An 18918-nucleotide genomic window follows, 5' to 3' on the forward strand; every position below is an offset into this window, starting at 1 on the left:
GCTGTGAACCTGCGCGAGAGTTTTTGCTTGCAATGGGGCGAGGGCTGCCCTCTGCTTTATCTACTACTTGAACATATTTTGCCGGAATTGCTTACGCATCCGAATTGAGTAGTCTCGGCGCCCGCAACTGGAAAGTGTTTTGTCCAGGTGGCACGTCAGTCTCATGCCATCTCGTTGTCCGCTGGCCCCAACTCGGCATCTCGAATGCCATCACTGCTAGCGAACAGCCTAAGTTTGCTCGAACTTAGTGTCCAGTAGGGCTGCAGAACGAGACGGTAACTGCAGCGCAACGATGAGCTCCCACTCATCCAAGATGGCAATGGACATTTCTGGAGTCACGGCCACCGGTGTCGGAAGAACTCTTGGTTGTGTGCATGACGTGCCCTCAAAATGACGAGCCTCTCGCCCCTGACGAGTCTTATGACGGAAACAATTGCTTGCGACCTACACAATTCCACTCCACTCATCCGCGATGGCAGTGAACGTTTCTACTATGCTGTGCTTCATAATGACGAGCCTCGCTGCGTGACGGAAGTTCAATTGCAAGCCGCATTCAAGTAGCTAGCAGTGCCAGCGAGCAATTTGATTTCCACTCATCGGGTGTGGGCCCATGGACCACGATGATGTGTCCTGGAGCTGCTGCACCGCGTTCCGTTGGTTTGCTTGATTCCTACGGGATTCAAGCCGAGATGGCAACGCTCCCGACGTTGTTCTCCAAGTGCTTTGCCGTCTCTACGGCCGATTGTCGATGCACAAATGCAATATCGCTGCGATTTCTTGGCGGGGATTTAAATATATAGCTACAGGCTATTCCACTACTTTCGGGGGCCAACACACATCCCGCGACTCGGGTGCGCCCCACCGCTACACCCTTTCACAGTGCGGGCTTCCTTGAGTACAAATATCGCTCCCAGCAGCAGTGGCTGCTTCATCTGCAGCCACCAGGGCGGGAGCGGAGCCTACAGCGTCGCGAAACGGGGTGACCCTCCTGACTTTTCCAGGGCCGTCAAGGCGACGCAGCGTCTAATTTTGCGCCGACGGCCTCCTGGCAACGCGAGCCTTTTCACGGATTTCTCCCAGTCACTCGATGATGCGGCGGCGCTCCATGACCTTGCGGTAGCGCAGCGCCTTCTTGGCCAGCAGCACGTTGCTCTGCGAGCTGGAGGAGCTGGCGGCCAGCGCCACAAGGCTGTCGATCTTGGACTGGTACCTCTGGCACTTGGTGTCCTCGAACACGATGCCCTGCGCCGTGCAGATGAAGCTCTCGGACTTGGAGCGGTGCTCGAGCGCCAGCAGCGGCTCGTCGTCGTGGCACGCGGCCAGCACGAGCGGGTGATGGTCGTCCACGGGCTCGTCGGGCATGGGCAGCGCCGCGGGCTCCTCCACGTCCTCGGCCAGCGACGCCAGGTAGCTGAGCTTGCAGCTCCCGGACAGCGAGTGGCGGCGCGCGTCCAGCGACAGCGACAACGAGAGCGACGTCATGGCTACGGATGCGGTAACTTGATCAACGCGCGGCGAATCTCAGAATGCCGGCAATGGGAGACTTTCGATGGGCCGCCAGACCCAAGCAAACAGCCGCCGTGGTCGACGGAATTTTCTCGGCCGCGACTCATCCCAGTGTGATTTTTGGGGCGGACACTGGACCTCGGACCCGGACATTCGTGTTTGCTGCGTTCTGTTTGGAGGCGGGGCACCGCTGGACAACCTACCTACTGTGGAGAATGCAGGTGTGTTCATGTAGAGCTCTCTGGTGCGTCTTTTGAAGCTTGTTTCATGTGGTCGTAGCTGGCGGATCGTCCGTCCGTCAGTCCGTCAGTTCTGACGCTGAAGCTCGCAACATTGGTGCGGAGTGGCGCTGGTAGCGGTAAGCGTAGGTGGGGACGAACGTGTTGTATGAATGGACGAAGCTCTAGCGTGGGCATTCCAGCGGGGTGGCGCAGGTACTGTGTGGCCTGTAAGGCCATCGCCTTTCGACTCGAAAAAGCGGGTGCGCCAGGCAACTTCAACGTCGTCGGGCCCTACAAGATCACCGACACATTCCAGCTTTCTCATTGGCCAATAAGTTCGTACTAGCCGCTTTCGGTGCCGCGGATTGGCCAATACGAGAAGCGAAAATCTTCCTTAGGGGGCGTTTTATTTCCGCTGGCGCGTGAGCTTTGTGCTTGCGATCTTCTGCATAGCCGCGCGCCTCCACTTCAACTTTAGTCAAAAGCAGCTCGCAGACAAGGCGAAGGACAACCGCTGCATCTGGAGACCGAGCGTGTTGGAGCTGCCTCGCACATTTGGCTTTCGACTGGGGGTCTGCATCTATTGCTTGCGTAACTGTGCTGATACAGTGCGTCGTACAGCGGAAAGTCGCTTTGGATACTTTGCAAGCCCTCGGTGGTGTGAGCTTGCGTGCTACGCAGGCCAAGTCAAGACTGCCAAGTTATCCTATCTTGGCGGATACTGTGGCTGGCTTCCTTCATTGCATGCATGCAGATTTCTTCTATGAGCGCAGGTTTGCGGACCAGGATGGCGATCCACGAGGGTGACGTCTATGGAGCTCGGGAATCACGACGAGGGGAAGCACGACCGCCGTGTACGTGCCCTGATTCAAAGGGCCGACAAACACAGCTGGACCGCGCCACCGAAATCCACGGCGCGCGTCACAGGAAACGGATGCTAACGGACGGATGACCTATTGAGAGCAAGCCCAGTCGATACCCGAGACCTCGAGACCATGGGCGCGCTGCGCCGACCGACAGAGAGCTCCAAGGCGGCGGTGGCGACCACCACCAAGTCCTTGTCGGCTGTGTCGCTCACCAAGAAGACGGTGCGTTCTGAATGGAATCGGTACTTGCGTCTTGGGATGCTCACCTCTGTCTGGTGCTGCGCAGAATGCGTTGGTTTCGGATGTTGAAGAGCTCAAGAACAACCTCGAGGTAAGGAGGTGGTGTGGTACTGTAGTTCCCGTGCGTGGTGTGGGCTAGGTCTTGCAGCTGAGCGCTTGATTCCAGATCCAAAGCCGAGAGGTGACCCAACGAGATGAGACCTTGCAGGAACTCGTTGGCAAGGTGGCTTACGATAGACGTAGACCTCATCTTCTGTTCCTCATATTAACTCAAGATGGGGCACTTTGTTTACAGGTCGACATGCTGCACGACGCCTTCAACTCCCTGTCTGATGTCTTCACGTGTGAAGTTGGTAAGTTGTTGCGACGTGTTACTACGGACAATGACTTGACCTCGCGCCGTCTGACACTTAAAAGAGGAGTTGCAGAAGCAGTTTGTTGCTACGACATCTCAGCTACAAGACCGAGTGGCCAAGTTGGAAGGCTCGATCAGACTGCTAGAGTCACAGGTGCCACGAATGGATGGAAAGCGTCGGCAGCTGCAGGAAACATCAGAGCGACGCTTCCTCAACGTTCAAGAGACGTGTTCCAAGCTCGAGTTGGCCTTGTACGAGTCTCAAGCCGAGCTAGCGCTCCTGAAAAACTCGTCCGAAGACCTCATGACACGCGAACGCGAGGCTGCACATTTGCAAAAGTCGCTGCAAATATCCCAGGAAGATGCCACAGAAGCTCTAAAACGGCTGAAGGAAGAGAACAGTCAGCTCCAAGTCGAGCTGTTTGCGCTTAAAGAACAGACGAATGGAGCCACGACTACTGTCGCAAGCGACGTGCAGGTGTTGGCAAAAGAATACTCGGCGCTTCGTAGTGCAGTCTCTAAGCAACAGTCCCAGTGGCTGGGGAAGCTCAATGCTCTGCAAGAAGCTATCGATCGACAGGGGAAAATGGACAAAACTCAACTTACTCAACGCGTAGACGCGCTCTCCGACGCTGTAGCATCCCAAGAGCATCGCACGAAAGACGCCGTCGACAACCTACTGAAAAACCACGCTCGAATTCGTTGCGCGGTCGACGAGGGCATGACGATCTGTTCCCGAGAGATCCGAGCTCTGAGCAACGAAGTCAAAGCTGTGCAAGTAGACCAACAAGAGAAACTCGACCAGGCGGTTCAGCAAATGGCAACGAATTCCATTGAATGCGGCCAACGGCACGGCGAGCTGCACCTCTCGCTTCGCTCCATAGCTCACCGACTCAAAGTCTCGCTTTAGTGTACGCTTCACAATGCCGCAGATCCACTGCAATATACGCTGGCAGAAAAATAGAGATTCTACCACTGGTAGATCCTTCATACTTTAGTTCTGTCTTCTTCAAACGTAGAAAGCTCCAGCCGGCTTCCCCGTCATGGGAACAGCTTCGGGTGCCACATATTTCTGCCTATACTTGTCCTTCAGCGAAGCGTACTTGCTCGAGATATCCTGGAAAGAAAAAAACAAGTGAGCGTTTACGACGCATATACAGTAGATAAAATCACTTTGCCCCCACCTTTTCCTTCTTGACGGTCAGAAGCTCATCATCCAAATCTCGGAGTGCACTCAGTTGTCGGTAGTGATACTTCCGGTGGCGCCGAGCGCGATGCAGCTCACTACTGCAGCAGAACCTCAGCACCTCCATCACGAACAGCGTCAACAGTCCATACGCCGGGATGAACTTGTCTTCCTCAAGACGACGCAGCTGATCGTCTCTGGCATTATAAAATAAAAACAAATAAGTAAGATTCCCGCGACATAAAATAAAATATAAAATGTGTTCACGTACGTGATCTTGAGTTCTTGTTGATGTTGACGCAGGAATCGGTCAATTGTGGCTCCTTGCGTGAAGATCACCACCGCTAGTGCCAGCTCTGCCAGCGCCAGGAGAATCAGCAGCGACGAGGACAGCGAGAGGCACACGGAGCAGCTGCGGTTAGACGCCCCGCACCAGCTCATGAGTACCGAGAGGATCAGTAGACCCCCCACCGCCAGGATTGGCGCGTAGAGCCATTCCGGGGCGTAGTGGTTGAGTCCTGTGTTAATTTATTTAATAAAACCAATAAGCTTTTGTAATATTACGGAGTATTGTACGGACCGAGGTAGAGGCTGTAGACGGTGAGCGCGATGCCGCATACGAGGTCGACGCCGTTGAAGACGAAGAGCGCGCTGCCGGAGCAGCACTCGCTGCAGGAGTCGCCGCACATTGTTCTCAATGGATTTTCCTATGGGAGTTACTATGGGGCGGTAAATTGTCAATCGCATTGAAGATCAAGATGGGTACATTTCAGCGTCAACTCATTTGTGCCCATTTGCTCTTCAACTGTCGAAAAGGTAGCCAAGCCTCAGTAGTATTGAATAAATACAGCTCAAGTTGAAGTGCTTGCTCAGGCGAACTCATTTACGCAGCGGCAGAGGTGCTGGGATCCGGTTGCCAATGCTTTGAAGGAGGGCACTTGAAGATTCCGGTGAGGGGCTCTCGCTTGTCGACAAGCAGCGTATAGAGTTCAACAGCTTGCAGTTTCGAGGCGCGCGATTGATCATGCCCCAAAGCCACGACATGGGTTCTTGTCCCTGGGATCTATCCGCCCTAAACCGCGTGGAGTAGATAGCATAGCTCGACGCATATGTTTGTTCATCAACATGCAGCTTCTTTACTTAAAATACTTTACTTCCAGTCTAAGGTTTATAAGGGGGGGGCGGAGGGAGGTGAGACCATGGACGTGTGTAAGTTGGGTCTCTAGGTTCGGTCTATCGGGACGGGGCAGCTCTGCGCGCGGGAGGCCAGCTCGGGGATCCGCAGGTCGTTGGCCGCGCCGTTCGGTCGCCGCGAGCGCATCTCGCGGTACTTGAGCGCCGTCTTGGCGATGAGCGCGTTGCGCTCCGAGCTCTCGGGGCTGAGCGCGGTCTCAATGAGACGCTCGGCCTTGGCGATCGTCTGGCGCTGAAACTCCTCGTCCTGGAAGACGATGCCGTCCGACGTCCGCACGTAGAACGCCGAGCAGCGCGCGAATGTGATGGTCCTGTCCGGCAGTGAGGCGGGCTGCGACTGCAGCGTCTGTGCGGCCTTGGTGGCCCCCTCGGAGTGTGAGCGCCAGCTTGGGGGCATGCACACGTCCTGCACACTGGAGCCGACCATCGTCGATATATTGCGTTGGAGGCTGTCTTCTTCGCCGGCCGGCAAATCCGGTAATGACCCTCCGGCGCTGGCGCTGGACGCTCAGCGGCGGCGTGCGTTACTCCGAGCCTAGGCGAAAGGCTGTGGAATTTTCCTGCGAGTCAACACGGGTGTTTCGTCCACGAAGCCAGGATGTCCATTGGATTTCCCCCTTCCTTCACGCTCGACTCGTAGTCGTAGGTATGCACTGATGGGCGGATAGTGCTGCTCTGGCGCCAAGAAGACGTCGAGGCCGGAAACGCACCCACCACTAACGCCGGGTCTAGTCAAGTGGTCGAGCACAAGGCATGAGACGACTCGCAGTGGCGCCAGCGGTGGCCAGTGCCGCGCATGGGACGGCTACCCGCAAAGCTAGCGGCGCCAGGTACGTACCAACAGAGGGGGCGTGTGATTTCTTCCACAATCCACGCGCGCAAGATGATTTTGGTCTGGAGCTGATACCTTCGGTGCCGGAGCCGCCAGCGAGCTGGAGTCAACTCGTGAGTATGCTTTTTCGGAACATTAAGCCGTCCCACGCAGCGTGTCGATGTTGACCACCCACAGATGTTGAGTCGATCGATTCAGCTCGCTCCTGGCTGCTGGATCGCCGCCCGCTGCGTTTAGTACAGCTCGCTACAAATAGAAGGAGAGATCGTCATGCGGAGAAGGCAGCCGAGCAAATCCTTCGTCATGGGCTCGAGCTGGCCGCATGATAAACGGGGTATCGGTTCTCGGCGCTCGCAAAGGCAGGCAGGCGAGACTCCGTAAGAAGGCAGGTCTGACCATTGAGCCCCAGCGAAGCTTCCGAGAGCGGCAGTTATGGACGAGAAGTGTTCAAAACATCGAGCACTGTTGTGCACGGGATAGCAGTGGGCAGTGGGCTGCGTATCATCGAGGGGTGCAGCATCTATCTCATCAAACCCGAGCGAACTCGACAGGAAACCTTACCCCCTGCCTGGCTGTAGGATACAGTACCAACCAGTCGCAGACTGCGACTCGCAGCGATCTTTGTTCACACTTTCGCGGTGACTGTTAGCGCATGAGAAGTATGCCGAGCCATTTCTCGCAGCAGCGCGTGCAACCCAGCGAAGTTAATTTGAGGCTTCCACCTCCACGGCCACTCTCGGTACCGCGTGCATCAACTAGTGGAGTTGGTATTAATCATGTTGAAAGGCGTCTGACGGCCATGTCAACTGCTACTGCGCTGCAATTACATGAGTGGTTCAGTTGGCGTTGCTTCGTGGGGACGATGTGTTTGGGGGCCGCCTGGGTAGCAACGCTCTAACGCTTTAGCCTATCAGTCCCATATCTCCTGAGATCTCCTGAGCTCTCTACACCCAGATCCTAGCGACAATATTCGCGCCAGCGGTAGCTCAATGCAGTTCTCAACGTTTTCATGATCGCTATTATCTTTACTCTTCGCCCAGCCATGATCTCGGTTTCCTTCTCATGGCTCGTACACTTTGGTCGCGATTGGCGTTGGGTCTGCGCTGCACACTGGCAAGGAGCCCTTGCGTCGCCTGCTGTCTACCGTTACAGTGCTGTAATTTGCTAGAAGATATAGAAGATATTGGAGACGCAACTGTCTCGGAACAGGCAAAACTAACCTGGTGCAAAGGACACCACAACTCCAACTGAAGCGCGTGGCTGAATGGGGTAAGCTCAGTATACGTTTAAACTTAGTAAGCAACAGAATAGTGGAGGAAAGCCTCACGTAGCTCGCTAATCTCTCCCACTGCAGGTAGCCAACATGATTGTCTGTAGATAGGAGGGTTTGCTGTGAAGCTGCATGTTCCTTGGAAAGATCGGAGCAGATGGGCTAAGAGCAAGCTAGACACTTGATCGGAAATTCTACTTACGCGGTACTACGTATCATGAGAGCATGGATTATACTGCTCCCAGAAATCCAAGCATCCAAGGAGGTCCGTGGGAGGCCAATCGAGCCTCATTCTCGATTCTTGGACTATAATACTCGAGCATTGAATTGCGTGATGGAAACTCCGCCTGCTCGATAGCCCCAAAGAAGAAACGGTATGAATTGATTCACAGACCCACCTACCAAGAGGAAGCAAGGGCTGCGCGAGCTCGAAAATATATTTTTCAATGAGCACGCGCCATGGCAAAAAAAATATAACATCGCGTTTCAACATGTAGCGATTTTCGGGTCGCCACAGCTCACGGCGAGTCTTCAAGGTCCCATTGCAGGCCACTGACCTACCACGCGCACTCGTTGAATCAGCTCTCAGCTCACTCCAGCTCTAATGGTTTTTTTACGATGATGCATCGCCTACCCAGCAACCTGCAACTAGCTGCCCGCAACGAGCAACCTGAAACCAATCCCAGCAGCGTCCGTTGTGCAACGGACCGACAGGCACATCCGAGCTCCCTCTGTAAGCCTAGGTAACAGCCGTAGCTCGAGAGCTTCCTTCATTCACTTCATTCAATCTCAGCCTTCATTTTCCTGTTCAACCTCAAGTCCTCTTCCCAAGACTCCGTTCGTCTACAGAACACGTGACAATTTCGAAATTAGCAGTGAAAACTCTGTACGACCGTATTTTGAGGCACTACCGTGTACACCCGACTAAGTGCGACTACATTGCATGCAAAGACCCAAGACTCCCCGTGCTGCTGAAGAGACATCGCCGAACCTGCGACCGCGCCAGCAACCAAGGATTGACGACAACGACATGGATCAGTCTCCGGCGCCAGGGCAGCCTGCTTCTACCCCCTCTCGCACGCCGGCACCGCAAGGACCGGGTGCACCATCTTCAACGTCGCCACCCCCTCAATTCCCCGGTGCGGCTATGCCACAACCCGGGGCGGGCACTAGTGACGCTGTTCTTGGCCAGCTCCTGCACATGATGGTTGTGCAGCAACAGGCCATGCAGCTGCAGCAGCAGCAATTCCAATCGTTCATGGAGCAACAGAGCAACTTTCAGCGCGAGATGTTTGAGCAGCAGTCTCGTGCTACTCACTCCAAAGTTCTAAGGGCGTGCCGGCGAGGACCTAGAGCTATGGCTCTTCGCTATTGAAGAGCACCTAAGCAGCTTTGCTGTCGAGCGCGACAGCTGCGACTCGCGATTCGTCGACATGGTCGTCCCGTTCTTGGGACCGGATGCTATGTCCTGGTACCGGAAGTTCAAGAACATCCTCGGCGACCAGCCTCGGACATGGTTCCTATTCAAACAGCAGATCCGTGTTCGCTTCCGCGAAAGCGATTTCGAGTTCAAGCTACTCTCTAAATTGCACGACCTCCAGGTGACAGGCTCGCAGCATGAATATACTTCGAAGTTCATGCTACTGCTCTCCCAATCATCGCTGGAGCTGCCTGAAATGGTCAAGCGCTGGCTGTACCAGCAAAATCTGCGGCCGGAAACCTCGAGTCACATCTCTCAGAACATCCCGTTTACGCTGCAAGAAACCATCGATCACGCGCAGCGCTTTGAACGCGCGCAAGCCCTCCAAGTTCCGCCAAAACCAAAACCAGATTCAGAATCAGAAGGGTTCGGGGTCAACTTCAACTTCGGCTTCAACCCGACCGGCTGCCGGCTCGACTAAGCCCAACTCCCGGAAGAGCAAACCCGCCTCGGGGGCTAATCAGCCTAAAGCGACTGGTTTTGTACCTACATGCCACAACTGCGGTGAGGTGGGTCACATCGCCCCTGCCTGCCCCGATCGGCAGTAAGGTGGCGGTGGCAAGCAGAAAAACTAGGTGACTCGGTGGGCTGGCGCCCCACCGAGTCTGACGCTGCAGCCGTTCGCCATTCGATTGCAAGCCGTCAATCCAGGGGTCGGTCTCCTATCACCTCACAGAGCTTCAATTATGGCACTGATGAAGCGGTATGCAGATCGAGCCCCAACAAAATGTATGGCTACCTAGAGCAGCATGGTCATCTTGGCAACCATGCTGCTTCTGCATTTATCGACAGTGGTGCTTCGTTCAACGCGGTATCACCACGAATCGTTGAGTCTCTGCAGTTGCCGGTTCGAGACTACTCTAAACCCCTGATAATTCGCTTGGGAAGCGGCTCGACCACGGTCATTCCAAGACGAGTCGTCAATCTCAAGTTTGCTTTGGACGGATTTGCTCTTTACCGCTCCAAGGCGTTTGTATTGGATATTCCTGGAGGAAAGGATATTCTCCTCGGTATGCCGTGGCTAGTTGACACCAACCCCGATATTGACTGGAAGCTCAAGACTGTCCGGCCGCGCGACCAATTATCTGCATTTGCTTTTCACCCCTGCGTTCCGGTCCCACCGGCTCGACGCATCGCGGGACATCGCCGCGGCGTCCGCCAAAAAGACATATCAGACGACGACGCGCTCCTCAACTACTACTATCTGCATGGGCATCACTCGTCCGTCGGAGCTACGAGGCTAGTTCGTCCTCGACACCTTCGTCGTCTCCTTCGTGAGTGCGACAACGAGTTCTGCTTCTTCGTGAATCCCAGTGACGAGCCCAGCAAGGCGGACCAGGCGTGGGAAAATCTAAAAACCTCTCCTGCTTAGCCAGCATCTCAGTAGTCCACGCGCGAATGGCCTCGCGCTGCTCAGCAGAAACCGGAAATTGCTTGCGGTGAATAGGAACGTCGTCTGTCAGCTCGATCTTGGCGTCCATGCCAGCCTGGCGAGTGGGGTAGATGACTGCGAAATACTTTATCACGAAATTTGCATGTCAGCGGAGGCCAAGATGATCCGACCCTCCAGTTCGCCGTACTGCGCCTCAACCTTCTGCGTCAAGAAGAAGAATGGAGAATGGCGAATAGTTCACGACTTTCGGGGCCTGAACACAAAAATCCGTGTGCCTGCTAACCCAATCCCACGCAAAGACGATATTCTGCGTGCCATGTCCAAGGGCAAGTTGTTTTCCGCCATGGACTTGCTGTGGGGATTTTTCCAAGTGAAGCTGGTCGAAGAATCTATACCTTTCACAGCATTCGCTACCCCTGACGGCTCATTCGAGTACTTGGTTACGCCGATGGGTATTTCAAGCAGCCCGTCGTCCTTTAACCGCCTCGTTCAAGCGGTGTTCTCGGATCTCCAGTCCTACTGTCAAACCTACTTCGACGGCCTGTTCGTGTTTACATGCTCCGACTCGATCGACGACCACCTCGCTGCCCTGGAAAAGGTGTTAGCAATGTGCGCTGAGCAGAATCTCTACATCAAAATCGAGTAGTGCACATTTTGTGCTACTGAGATCCCATGCCTCGGTGATATCGTCGGCTAGGATGGCGTCCGGATGGACCCCAGCAAGAGTCAATCGATAAAAGACTGACCAACTTCTCGCACGAAGCCGGAACTGCAGTCCTTTCTTGGCACCTGCGTGTATGTGATGAAGTTCTGCGAGGGTTTCGGTGACCTGATAGCTCCGCTCACCGAACTGACGAAAGGCAAGAGCCGTCGTGATCCAATCACCTGATCGAGCAGCAGGCATTCGAGGAGCTGAAGCGTAAGCTAGCTTCCCCTCCCGTCCTCGCACACCCAGACTTTGCGAAGCCATTTCACGTCAGCATGGATGCTTCTGACTTTGCAATCGGGGGATACCTTTTCCAGCACGATGATTCCGGCCGCGAGCAGATCATCGCGTTCAATGGACGCAAGCTTTCAAAAGCGGAACTCATCTACCCCACCCGCGAAAAGGAATTGTTAGCTGCGCTACACGCGATGCGAGTTTGGAAAGTCTATCTGATCGACCGACCATTCTTCATAAATACCGACCACCGCACTATTGAGGGCATTTTACAGCAGCAGACGTGCTCTCAACGACTCGCTCGCTAGCTGAACGAGCTTGCACTCTTTCAACCCCAGTTCAAGTGGGTTCCGGGTGCTACAAACGTGGTGGCCGCACGATCTCACGCAATCCGAGCTGGAACGACGGCACCAGCCGAGCCGTTAGCCTTTCGGCCCTGTTGAAATCGCTCACGCGTCAAGAACCTGCAGATGAAGAAGCACTCTTTGCTCACTCAACTTCAACAGCAGTCGACATCTCGGCGGAATGCAGTCGTCTTTATTCTTCCGACAAATACTTTGGGCCAATATGAAGCTTGCTCACGTCCGACGCAACTCGCCCGCGCAAATACCAGCGCTTCGAGCTCTCAGAAGGGCTGATACTCTTCCGGATTCGGCCTGGTGCTCCTGCTCGAGTGTGTGTTCCGGCAGACGCCGCGCTAAGAAATACCATCATGCACGAGGAGCACGATACGCCGACTCGTGGGCATCCGGGGCAGGCAAAGACACAGCTACTCGTGGCGTCGAAATACTACTGGCCTGGTATGGTGAAGTCCATCCGCTCGTACGTCGAAACTTGCGAGCTTTGCCAGCGGAACAAGTACATTCGCGGCAAACCCACTAACATAACGAAGGCCAACCTGGTGGACATGGAGCGCAGAGGCATCATCGACGAGCTCCTCAAGCTAAGTGACAATGGAGTTCTACCCCGAGGAGCCTTCGCCCGCGTCGGGGCCCATGTGAAGCGTGACCCGACCCCCGTGAGCGCTATTTGGAAGCGCTACACGGCTGCGGTGGCGGCTGGTGTTCCTGGTGGCGAGTGGGCTAGCCGGATCAAGCAGAGCAGCGGCAGGAAGCGTAAGAATCGAGATGAAGGCGGACGAAGCTGGCGAGTGTTCCTGTGGAGGATAGGACAGTTGAGAGGCGCGTTGCGGCTGCTTCAGGGCTCTCCCGGCACCTAGTACGACAAGCTGTGAAGGAAGGCATGGTACGGCGTCGTACGACGTTTATCAAGCCGGCGCTGACCCGCTGGACCGTGTCGAACATGCGCTGTCGTTCATCGACGACAAGACGTTACGCTTCGAGTCGATGCACAACGTGGTCCACGTCGATGAGAAGTGGTTCTACGCAGACCGCAACAGACGTTCCTACCTTGTATTTGACGGTGAAGAGATGCCTCCACGAGCCTGGAAGAGCAAGCGCTTCATACCCAAGACCATGTTCCTGGCAGCACTCGCACGCCCTCGGTAAGTCTCTATATTTTTATAATTTTATACTGTGGATAACCTTTGACACTGTGTATGAAATTTCTGTGTAGGTACGATCCACACCGTAAGCAGAGATGGGATGGCAAGGTGGGGCTCATGTCTTTCACGGAGAAGTATAAGGCACAGCGTAAAAGCAAGAATAGAGCCAAGGGGGAAATTTGCACACGCAATCTTGATACCGTCGATCGAAATGTCTACAAGGACTATCTGATCACCAAGGTGTTCCCAGCTATCAAGTCGAAGTGGCCAAGGAAGGACCGTCGCCAGTTCATCTTCGTGCAACAAGATAATGCGAAGCCGCACGTGTCGCCAACCGATCCGGACGTTGTCGCAGCGGGCACAGAAGGAGGGTGGAACATCAGGCTGTTATGCCAAGCAGCCAACTCACCCGAGCTCAATTGCCTTGACTTGGGAGTTTTTGCTTCAATGCAGAGCATTCAACACTGTCTACCAAGGAAGGGCATCGATGCGCTTATAGCGTCGGTTGAGGACGCATTCGGGAGCTCAAACCCGACACTGTGGACAACATCTTTCTTACGCTACAGGCGTGCATGCGGGCAATCTTGGAGGAGGCTGGCGGCAATCTCTACAAGCTTCCACACTTGGGGAAGGCCAAACTCCGACGTGCGAATGAGCTACCGGTAAGTCTATCGTGCAGTAGAGAGCTGTATGACGCCGCACTTGCGTTACTCCAATCTTCAAACCGTGGTAGTGCACTATTCTTTAAATGAAAAGTACTTCGAAGTAGATACCTTTCTCCTTCTTTGAACTCAAAGTACACTTTATAAATTAGTATTTGTCGTGTATAAGATTCGGCCGTCCCAGAAAAACTGCCGACCTATCATAATGACTTCCGGTGATCATACTTTCTGTGCTATTTGGTGCAGTTTTGGGGATATTCAATATATCCAGAGTAAACAAATCAGCGGCTGCTATCGCGCAGCTGCGTAAGATAAACTTACCTTTGGACTGGCTGGTAAGACAAATTCGTTTTTAGAAAAAAAATCAGTGGCCTCCTGTCGCCAGTCCAAAATCCTCCCTCCTCCCCCGCAAGCCGCAAGCGATCAGGTCCTGACCCCGTGGCATAGTGCGTACGCGTGAGTTAGTTCATGTATTCCCTGCTTAAGGCTAACCTGTACGTATCCATACTCTATGTCAGGCCCCGGAGGACGACATAGCTGCCGATGGAGCTCGCGATGTGCATCCAGAAGCTCCTCTCGAGATGGTCACTGTGAATGCAACACCCAGCCAAGCAAGCTCAGCCCAAGCTCCTCCCACCACCGATCCGCCCTCACTCACGCCACCAGAAGAAGCAGAAGCAGAGCGGATACGGCTTGGGGCGAAGAAGCGACAGCAGCAAGAAAACGCAGTGCCGAAGTCTAGACGCTCCCCCCTACGCTGCCAAGCTGACGAGGATCGGCTCCGAAACGCTGAAGCGGACCGGGCATACAGTCAATCCCGTGCCGACCAAGCTGAGCGTTGGGAGTCCCGCCTGGCCAGTCATCTGGCAGCTGACAACGACGGTGAAAGTGAAGGTGAAGCAGCGCTAGCGGATGTATTGGCGCAGCTTGAGGAAGAGGATGAAGATGAGTATCCGGACAACAGTGGCGATTCGGACTACAACGACGATCGACAAACACCTGAGGGCGATGACGATGGAGCCTCTTGTGACGGTATTGGACGCGCTAGCGACATCGATTTCGCTGCGAATAGTGTGCCGACACCGAAGAAGTACCAAAACCCAAAGTGGCATCAAACACTGAAGGCGCACTAAACACCGAAGAAGCACCAAAACCCGAAAGCGAACCAAAAGCCTGTCTAGTGCGAGGACGAAGAATCGGAAAGTCAAGGTGGAGTGGAAGATGTACCAGTCGTCGGTGGCTACTTGGAAGGATTTCCTATGTACTGGTCGTCGTGGAAAAGTTTCTACGAAGCGTTCGACGAGTTCCAAGAGGCTACGTACCAGCGCTTCCCGTCCCGCACAAGTACTTCAATTAAGTCCAGGAACAAGCAAATTGCTGCCGCGCAGAAAGAGGTCAAAAAGAAACAAAGTAAGCCGAAGTCGAGAAAGGTTCGCGCCCACCGACAGAGCACAGGTAACACACTATTGCCAGAGTCATGGGAGAAATACAGCAGGACGTTCGTGTGCACTCATGGTATTCCGTACGAAAGTCGTGGAGAAGGCTTGCGGCAGCATGACGCCGTCCGTTTTGTGGCGTGTACTGCTCGTGTCAACGCACGGGTTTGTTGTCGACCGAGTGGCGTTGGATTTCATATCGTTGTGAATGCAACGGGAACGCACAGCCATTCTCTCACCGAGCATCAGTGGTATAACTATGCTGAGAACAGACGCGTCTTGGATCCGGAGCTACACCGCGATGTGGCAGTCATGAGCAAGGCGGGGGCCAAGCCACGAGGGATATTAGGGTTATCTTCGAGCCAAAACAGGTTGGTGGTTTTGGTGTGTATTCTGTATATTGCACGAAACACTAACAAAATTTGGTATGGTGTTCTATAAAGGCAAGCGAACGATTCTACGAGACGTGCATAACATGATCCAGGACGCTAAGAAGTGCTTTAACGGAGGCCGATCGGATGCGGAGCGCGCTGTCTCCGTGCTGGACGAATTCTGTGAGATGAACACTGGAAATGTGGCGGAGTTCGTCATTGACAAGGAGACCAACGTGGTGCAAGTGATAACGTTCCAGTCAGCGCGGCAGAAGCGTCTCTTTGCAGCCTTCCCCGAGGTTGTTCTGGTCGACTCGACTCATAACAGCAACGCGAACCGTTACAAGCTGTTTAGCTTCGCAGTTCACAACATCTTCGGCCGGGTGGGTAAATGCTTTCAGGCCCTAACCAAAAATGTACTGAACATTTGTATAATTTTCTGTGTGGTTTATTTTCTTAGGGTCAATTCGTGCAACATGCATGGCTGTGAATTCCTGGATTTTCGAGAGAAGCTCTGGCTGCACTCGGGGTCTATCATCGGTGGCCTTTTGGCACTCCAATCCGAGTATTTGGATGTTGCCATTGTCAACTCGTTTTTACGGCTTTGATGATGCTGATCAGAAGATGCGCACAGCAAAAGGATATGGCGCTGCGAATGCCAGGGTCAAGTTCGTCATCAGCGTGATTAACTTGGGGAACCGCTGGGGTGCATTTTTCGTGAATAAGGAGACGAAGATCTGCTACCTGTTTGACCCCATGCAACTGACTAGCAATTTGTCCGCGCTGAAGGAAGCAGTTCTCACCGTGGTTGAGAAGATGCTGGACATGACCGATCAACTGGACTACCACGTCATTGCCCACTGCCAGCAGAGGGATGGTACGTCGTGTGGCATTTGGTGCTTGGTGGTGTTGGAACTACTACTGTTTGGTGCAACTCCTGAAACCTGGTCTGACTACTGGAAGGACTCTCTGTACGAAGTGGTAGGCTACTTGAGGTTGTGCTACCTACGGAAGGTGATTAGCTTGCAGCTTCAGCAGCCCCAGCAGGTTTAGTAGGCACCCTAACTTCAATACATATCTTTGGTACTTGATTTTTGTGCCAGACCAAAATACCAAAGTCATACCGAAACTAAGGAACTTAAAGGACTTCGAGTTTTTTGTTGGCGTTGAAAGTAGACGCTACTCCAATTTTTTGAATATTAATGTACCGCATTTCGCATGTTGAGAAACACACCCATACCAAGTACTTAGGGTTATTTTCACACCTTACCCAAAATTGATGTAAAACCAAAAAAAATGGGACAGGTGACTATTTTTGAAGTTAGACGACTGCTTCCTCTACAATGTCGTCTAGCAAGAAGTCATGGCTCAACTCAACAGGATCGCCCTCTACACCTTTGCCAATCCAAGTTGGCAGCAGTGTAAGGCAAAACGGGGTGTCCCGTAATTAGATTTTTAATTTTTCAAAAACATATTTTTCAAAAATTACTGTAACTCAATGCGGATTTAGTCCAGAGCAAACCACGCAGGATTCTTCGCTGTGGGTATCTACATAGTACAGTGCAGCAACGGCGATGGAGAGCGCGGCTGGGAATCTTCGTTCCATCAAGGAGATCATGGGTAAATCCAATGAAGCGAAGCTGCAATTCGCATGGTACAGGTCGATTGTGGCTTGAGCACGGCATGGGCCGTCTTGACTGCAGAGTTCTTCCACATCCTCCGCCTTCCTCCTCTTTCTCCCCTCCTCGCCTTTGATCCTTCTCGCCCCATCCCCATCTGCGCGTCGCTGTGGCCACGTCGCCTGCCGTATTTCCCTCTGTCACGCAGCGTGTGTCCAATCTCTAGGGCCGCGACTCACCCTCAGCTTAAAATGACCGCGCAGTCCGTCTCTCTCGCCGCGCTAGAGACCGCCGTCGCTCTTCATTGTCTTGGGGACGCACGCCGCCATCATCTGCTGAGATGTGTGTCGCTACAGGTCGTTCAGAGATCCAGCCAGCCCCTCTCACGGTGAAGCTGCTCGCTCGGTACTGTCGTGCGGCCCGGGCGGGTGGCTGTCTCGACAGTAGGCGCATCCTGTCCTGGGTGGTATTGGAGGCTAGTGGCGCACGGGATGTCCTTCACGATTCCATCAGGCGACTACCTGTAGCAGCCGTGCTGCGGGCGCTGGCAGCAAGCAGACTGCGACTTGAGACCGTCGCTTTTTGGAGTTTGCTCTCCACTAAATCCACATTGCTCTAAATACTAATTTCAGAAAATATTTTCCGATTTTTGGATCTTACTTAAGTTACTTCACACCGTTTTACACTGCTGCCAACTTGGATTGGCAAAGGTGTAGTAGATGCAGCTCCTCTAGATCGGCGATCAACTCTGCGCAGGCAATGCAGTTATCGCTCGGTAGCAATCCGCTCGCGCAAAAACCATTGGATATTGTCTCAGAGGAGAGCTCGCCCCACGCTTTCAGCACCCAGTTGCAAAACCGAGTACTTCAGCCTCCTCGGCTACATCTAGAGCCTTATCCTGCAGCATCTTGGTAGAATCTCGCAGCTCGTTTACCCATTGAGCCAAGTAGGCCTCGCTCTCAGCCGACAACACGGTTGCCGTACCGACGCTGCGCACTTTCTTGTGGGTGCCCTTGCCTTCAGCCGCAGCGGCGTTAAGACGCTTGATCTCCCGAGCCCACCGCAGAATCGTAGTGCGCTTGCTGTTGTAGGATCTGCTACTAAGGTTAGGATAATAGTGCTTGATAGTCGTCTTGATAGCCTTACACTGCTTGTAATGAGCGACAACTGCGAGCTTTTTCTCGACAGTTTCCCCTGTCAGCTGGTACTGCTGTACATGACGGCCGATCCCGCCAAGATTCGGTCTTCCTTGCGGGCGCTTGTGCGCCATTGTCAAACTGGTGCTCCGGCGTTGCTCAAAAAAATGTGTAAAGTACCCAATATAGGGTGTATCGCTCTACGTGCGATCTAACACACATTTTTTAAGGACGGTGATTGGTCAAAATAAAGGTGTATCGCTTAAGTCGCTGTGGCGCTCTACATGCGAAATGCGGTACCTTGTATTTTCCAATACTATAATTAAGTGCTCCTATAGGTACTTATCTGTCACAGATGTTGCTGTGAAAGAGACCATTGACTACGATGAATGACCACTATAACCTATGCTGATACAACGCACAGGAATACGTAAATTACTGGATCCCCGTAATATATTCTTGTAGACTAGTTTTTGTGTCCTGCAAAGACAAGCCTCGCATCCATTATTTGAAGCTATCATTGGGACGAAGTCCCATTATAATGACTTGGTACCGGTATACCTCTCCTTACCGTAGTGTCTGGTGATTGATTAGATGAAATAAGTAGGTTTAGGGTTGCAATGTATAGCAGGGGGCGGAGCCCTCGACCTCCCCGAATTTTACTCGGGTATAGTGGGCTTTTGGGCCCCTCGGACGAGGGGCCAAGA

The 18918-nt window shown here is 53.6% G+C and overlaps 7 protein-coding genes across 7 annotated transcripts; 3 read left to right on the top strand and 4 right to left on the bottom strand.

Annotated features, from left to right (window-relative positions):
* Window positions 1-901: 901 nt before the first annotated feature.
* On the bottom strand, window positions 902-1514 carry PHYSODRAFT_286987 (hypothetical protein). The gene has a single exon (XM_009534554.1). It carries the CDS (start codon window positions 1480-1482, stop codon window positions 1081-1083), a length of 402 nt encoding a protein of 133 aa, XP_009532849.1. The 5' UTR covers window positions 1483-1514; the 3' UTR covers window positions 902-1080.
* Window positions 1515-2722: 1208 nt separating this feature from the next.
* PHYSODRAFT_517379 (hypothetical protein) lies at window positions 2723-4098 on the top strand (the record flags this gene model as incomplete). Its single annotated transcript, XM_009534555.1, has 5 exons — window positions 2723-2815; window positions 2880-2924; window positions 3000-3056; window positions 3129-3186; window positions 3251-4098. 5 exons carry the CDS (start codon window positions 2723-2725, stop codon window positions 4096-4098), a joined length of 1101 nt encoding a protein of 366 aa, XP_009532850.1.
* A 259-nt stretch (window positions 4099-4357) lies between these two features.
* PHYSODRAFT_515326 (hypothetical protein) lies at window positions 4358-5063 on the bottom strand (the record flags this gene model as incomplete). The annotated part of the gene is made up of 3 exons (XM_009534556.1): window positions 4358-4571; window positions 4646-4892; window positions 4955-5063. 3 exons carry the CDS (start codon window positions 5061-5063, stop codon window positions 4358-4360), a joined length of 570 nt encoding a protein of 189 aa, XP_009532851.1.
* Window positions 5064-5491: 428 nt separating this feature from the next.
* PHYSODRAFT_286988 (hypothetical protein) lies at window positions 5492-6026 on the bottom strand. The gene has a single exon (XM_009534557.1). The coding sequence runs from the start codon at window positions 5993-5995 to the stop codon at window positions 5597-5599; it is 399 nt and encodes a 132-aa protein (XP_009532852.1). The 5' UTR covers window positions 5996-6026; the 3' UTR covers window positions 5492-5596.
* Window positions 6027-14908: 8882 nt separating this feature from the next.
* PHYSODRAFT_517720 (hypothetical protein) lies at window positions 14909-16064 on the top strand (the record flags this gene model as incomplete). Its single annotated transcript, XM_009534558.1, has 2 exons — window positions 14909-15460; window positions 15534-16064. The coding sequence occupies 2 exons, from the start codon at window positions 14909-14911 to the stop codon at window positions 16062-16064; spliced, it is 1083 nt and encodes a 360-aa protein (XP_009532853.1).
* An 869-nt stretch (window positions 16065-16933) lies between these two features.
* Window positions 16934-17639, top strand: PHYSODRAFT_286989 (hypothetical protein). The gene has a single exon (XM_009534559.1). It carries the CDS (start codon window positions 17108-17110, stop codon window positions 17465-17467), a length of 360 nt encoding a protein of 119 aa, XP_009532854.1. The 5' UTR covers window positions 16934-17107; the 3' UTR covers window positions 17468-17639.
* A 274-nt stretch (window positions 17640-17913) lies between these two features.
* Window positions 17914-18345, bottom strand: PHYSODRAFT_515674 (hypothetical protein; the record flags this gene model as incomplete). Its single annotated transcript, XM_009534560.1, has 1 exon — window positions 17914-18345. The coding sequence occupies one exon, from the start codon at window positions 18343-18345 to the stop codon at window positions 17914-17916; it is 432 nt and encodes a 143-aa protein (XP_009532855.1).
* Window positions 18346-18918: the final 573 nt, after the last annotated feature.

Source organism: Phytophthora sojae, assembly GCF_000149755.1.
Source record: "Phytophthora sojae unplaced genomic scaffold PHYSOscaffold_7, whole genome shotgun sequence".
NCBI classification, from domain to species: Eukaryota; Oomycota; class Peronosporomycetes; order Peronosporales; family Peronosporaceae; genus Phytophthora; species Phytophthora sojae.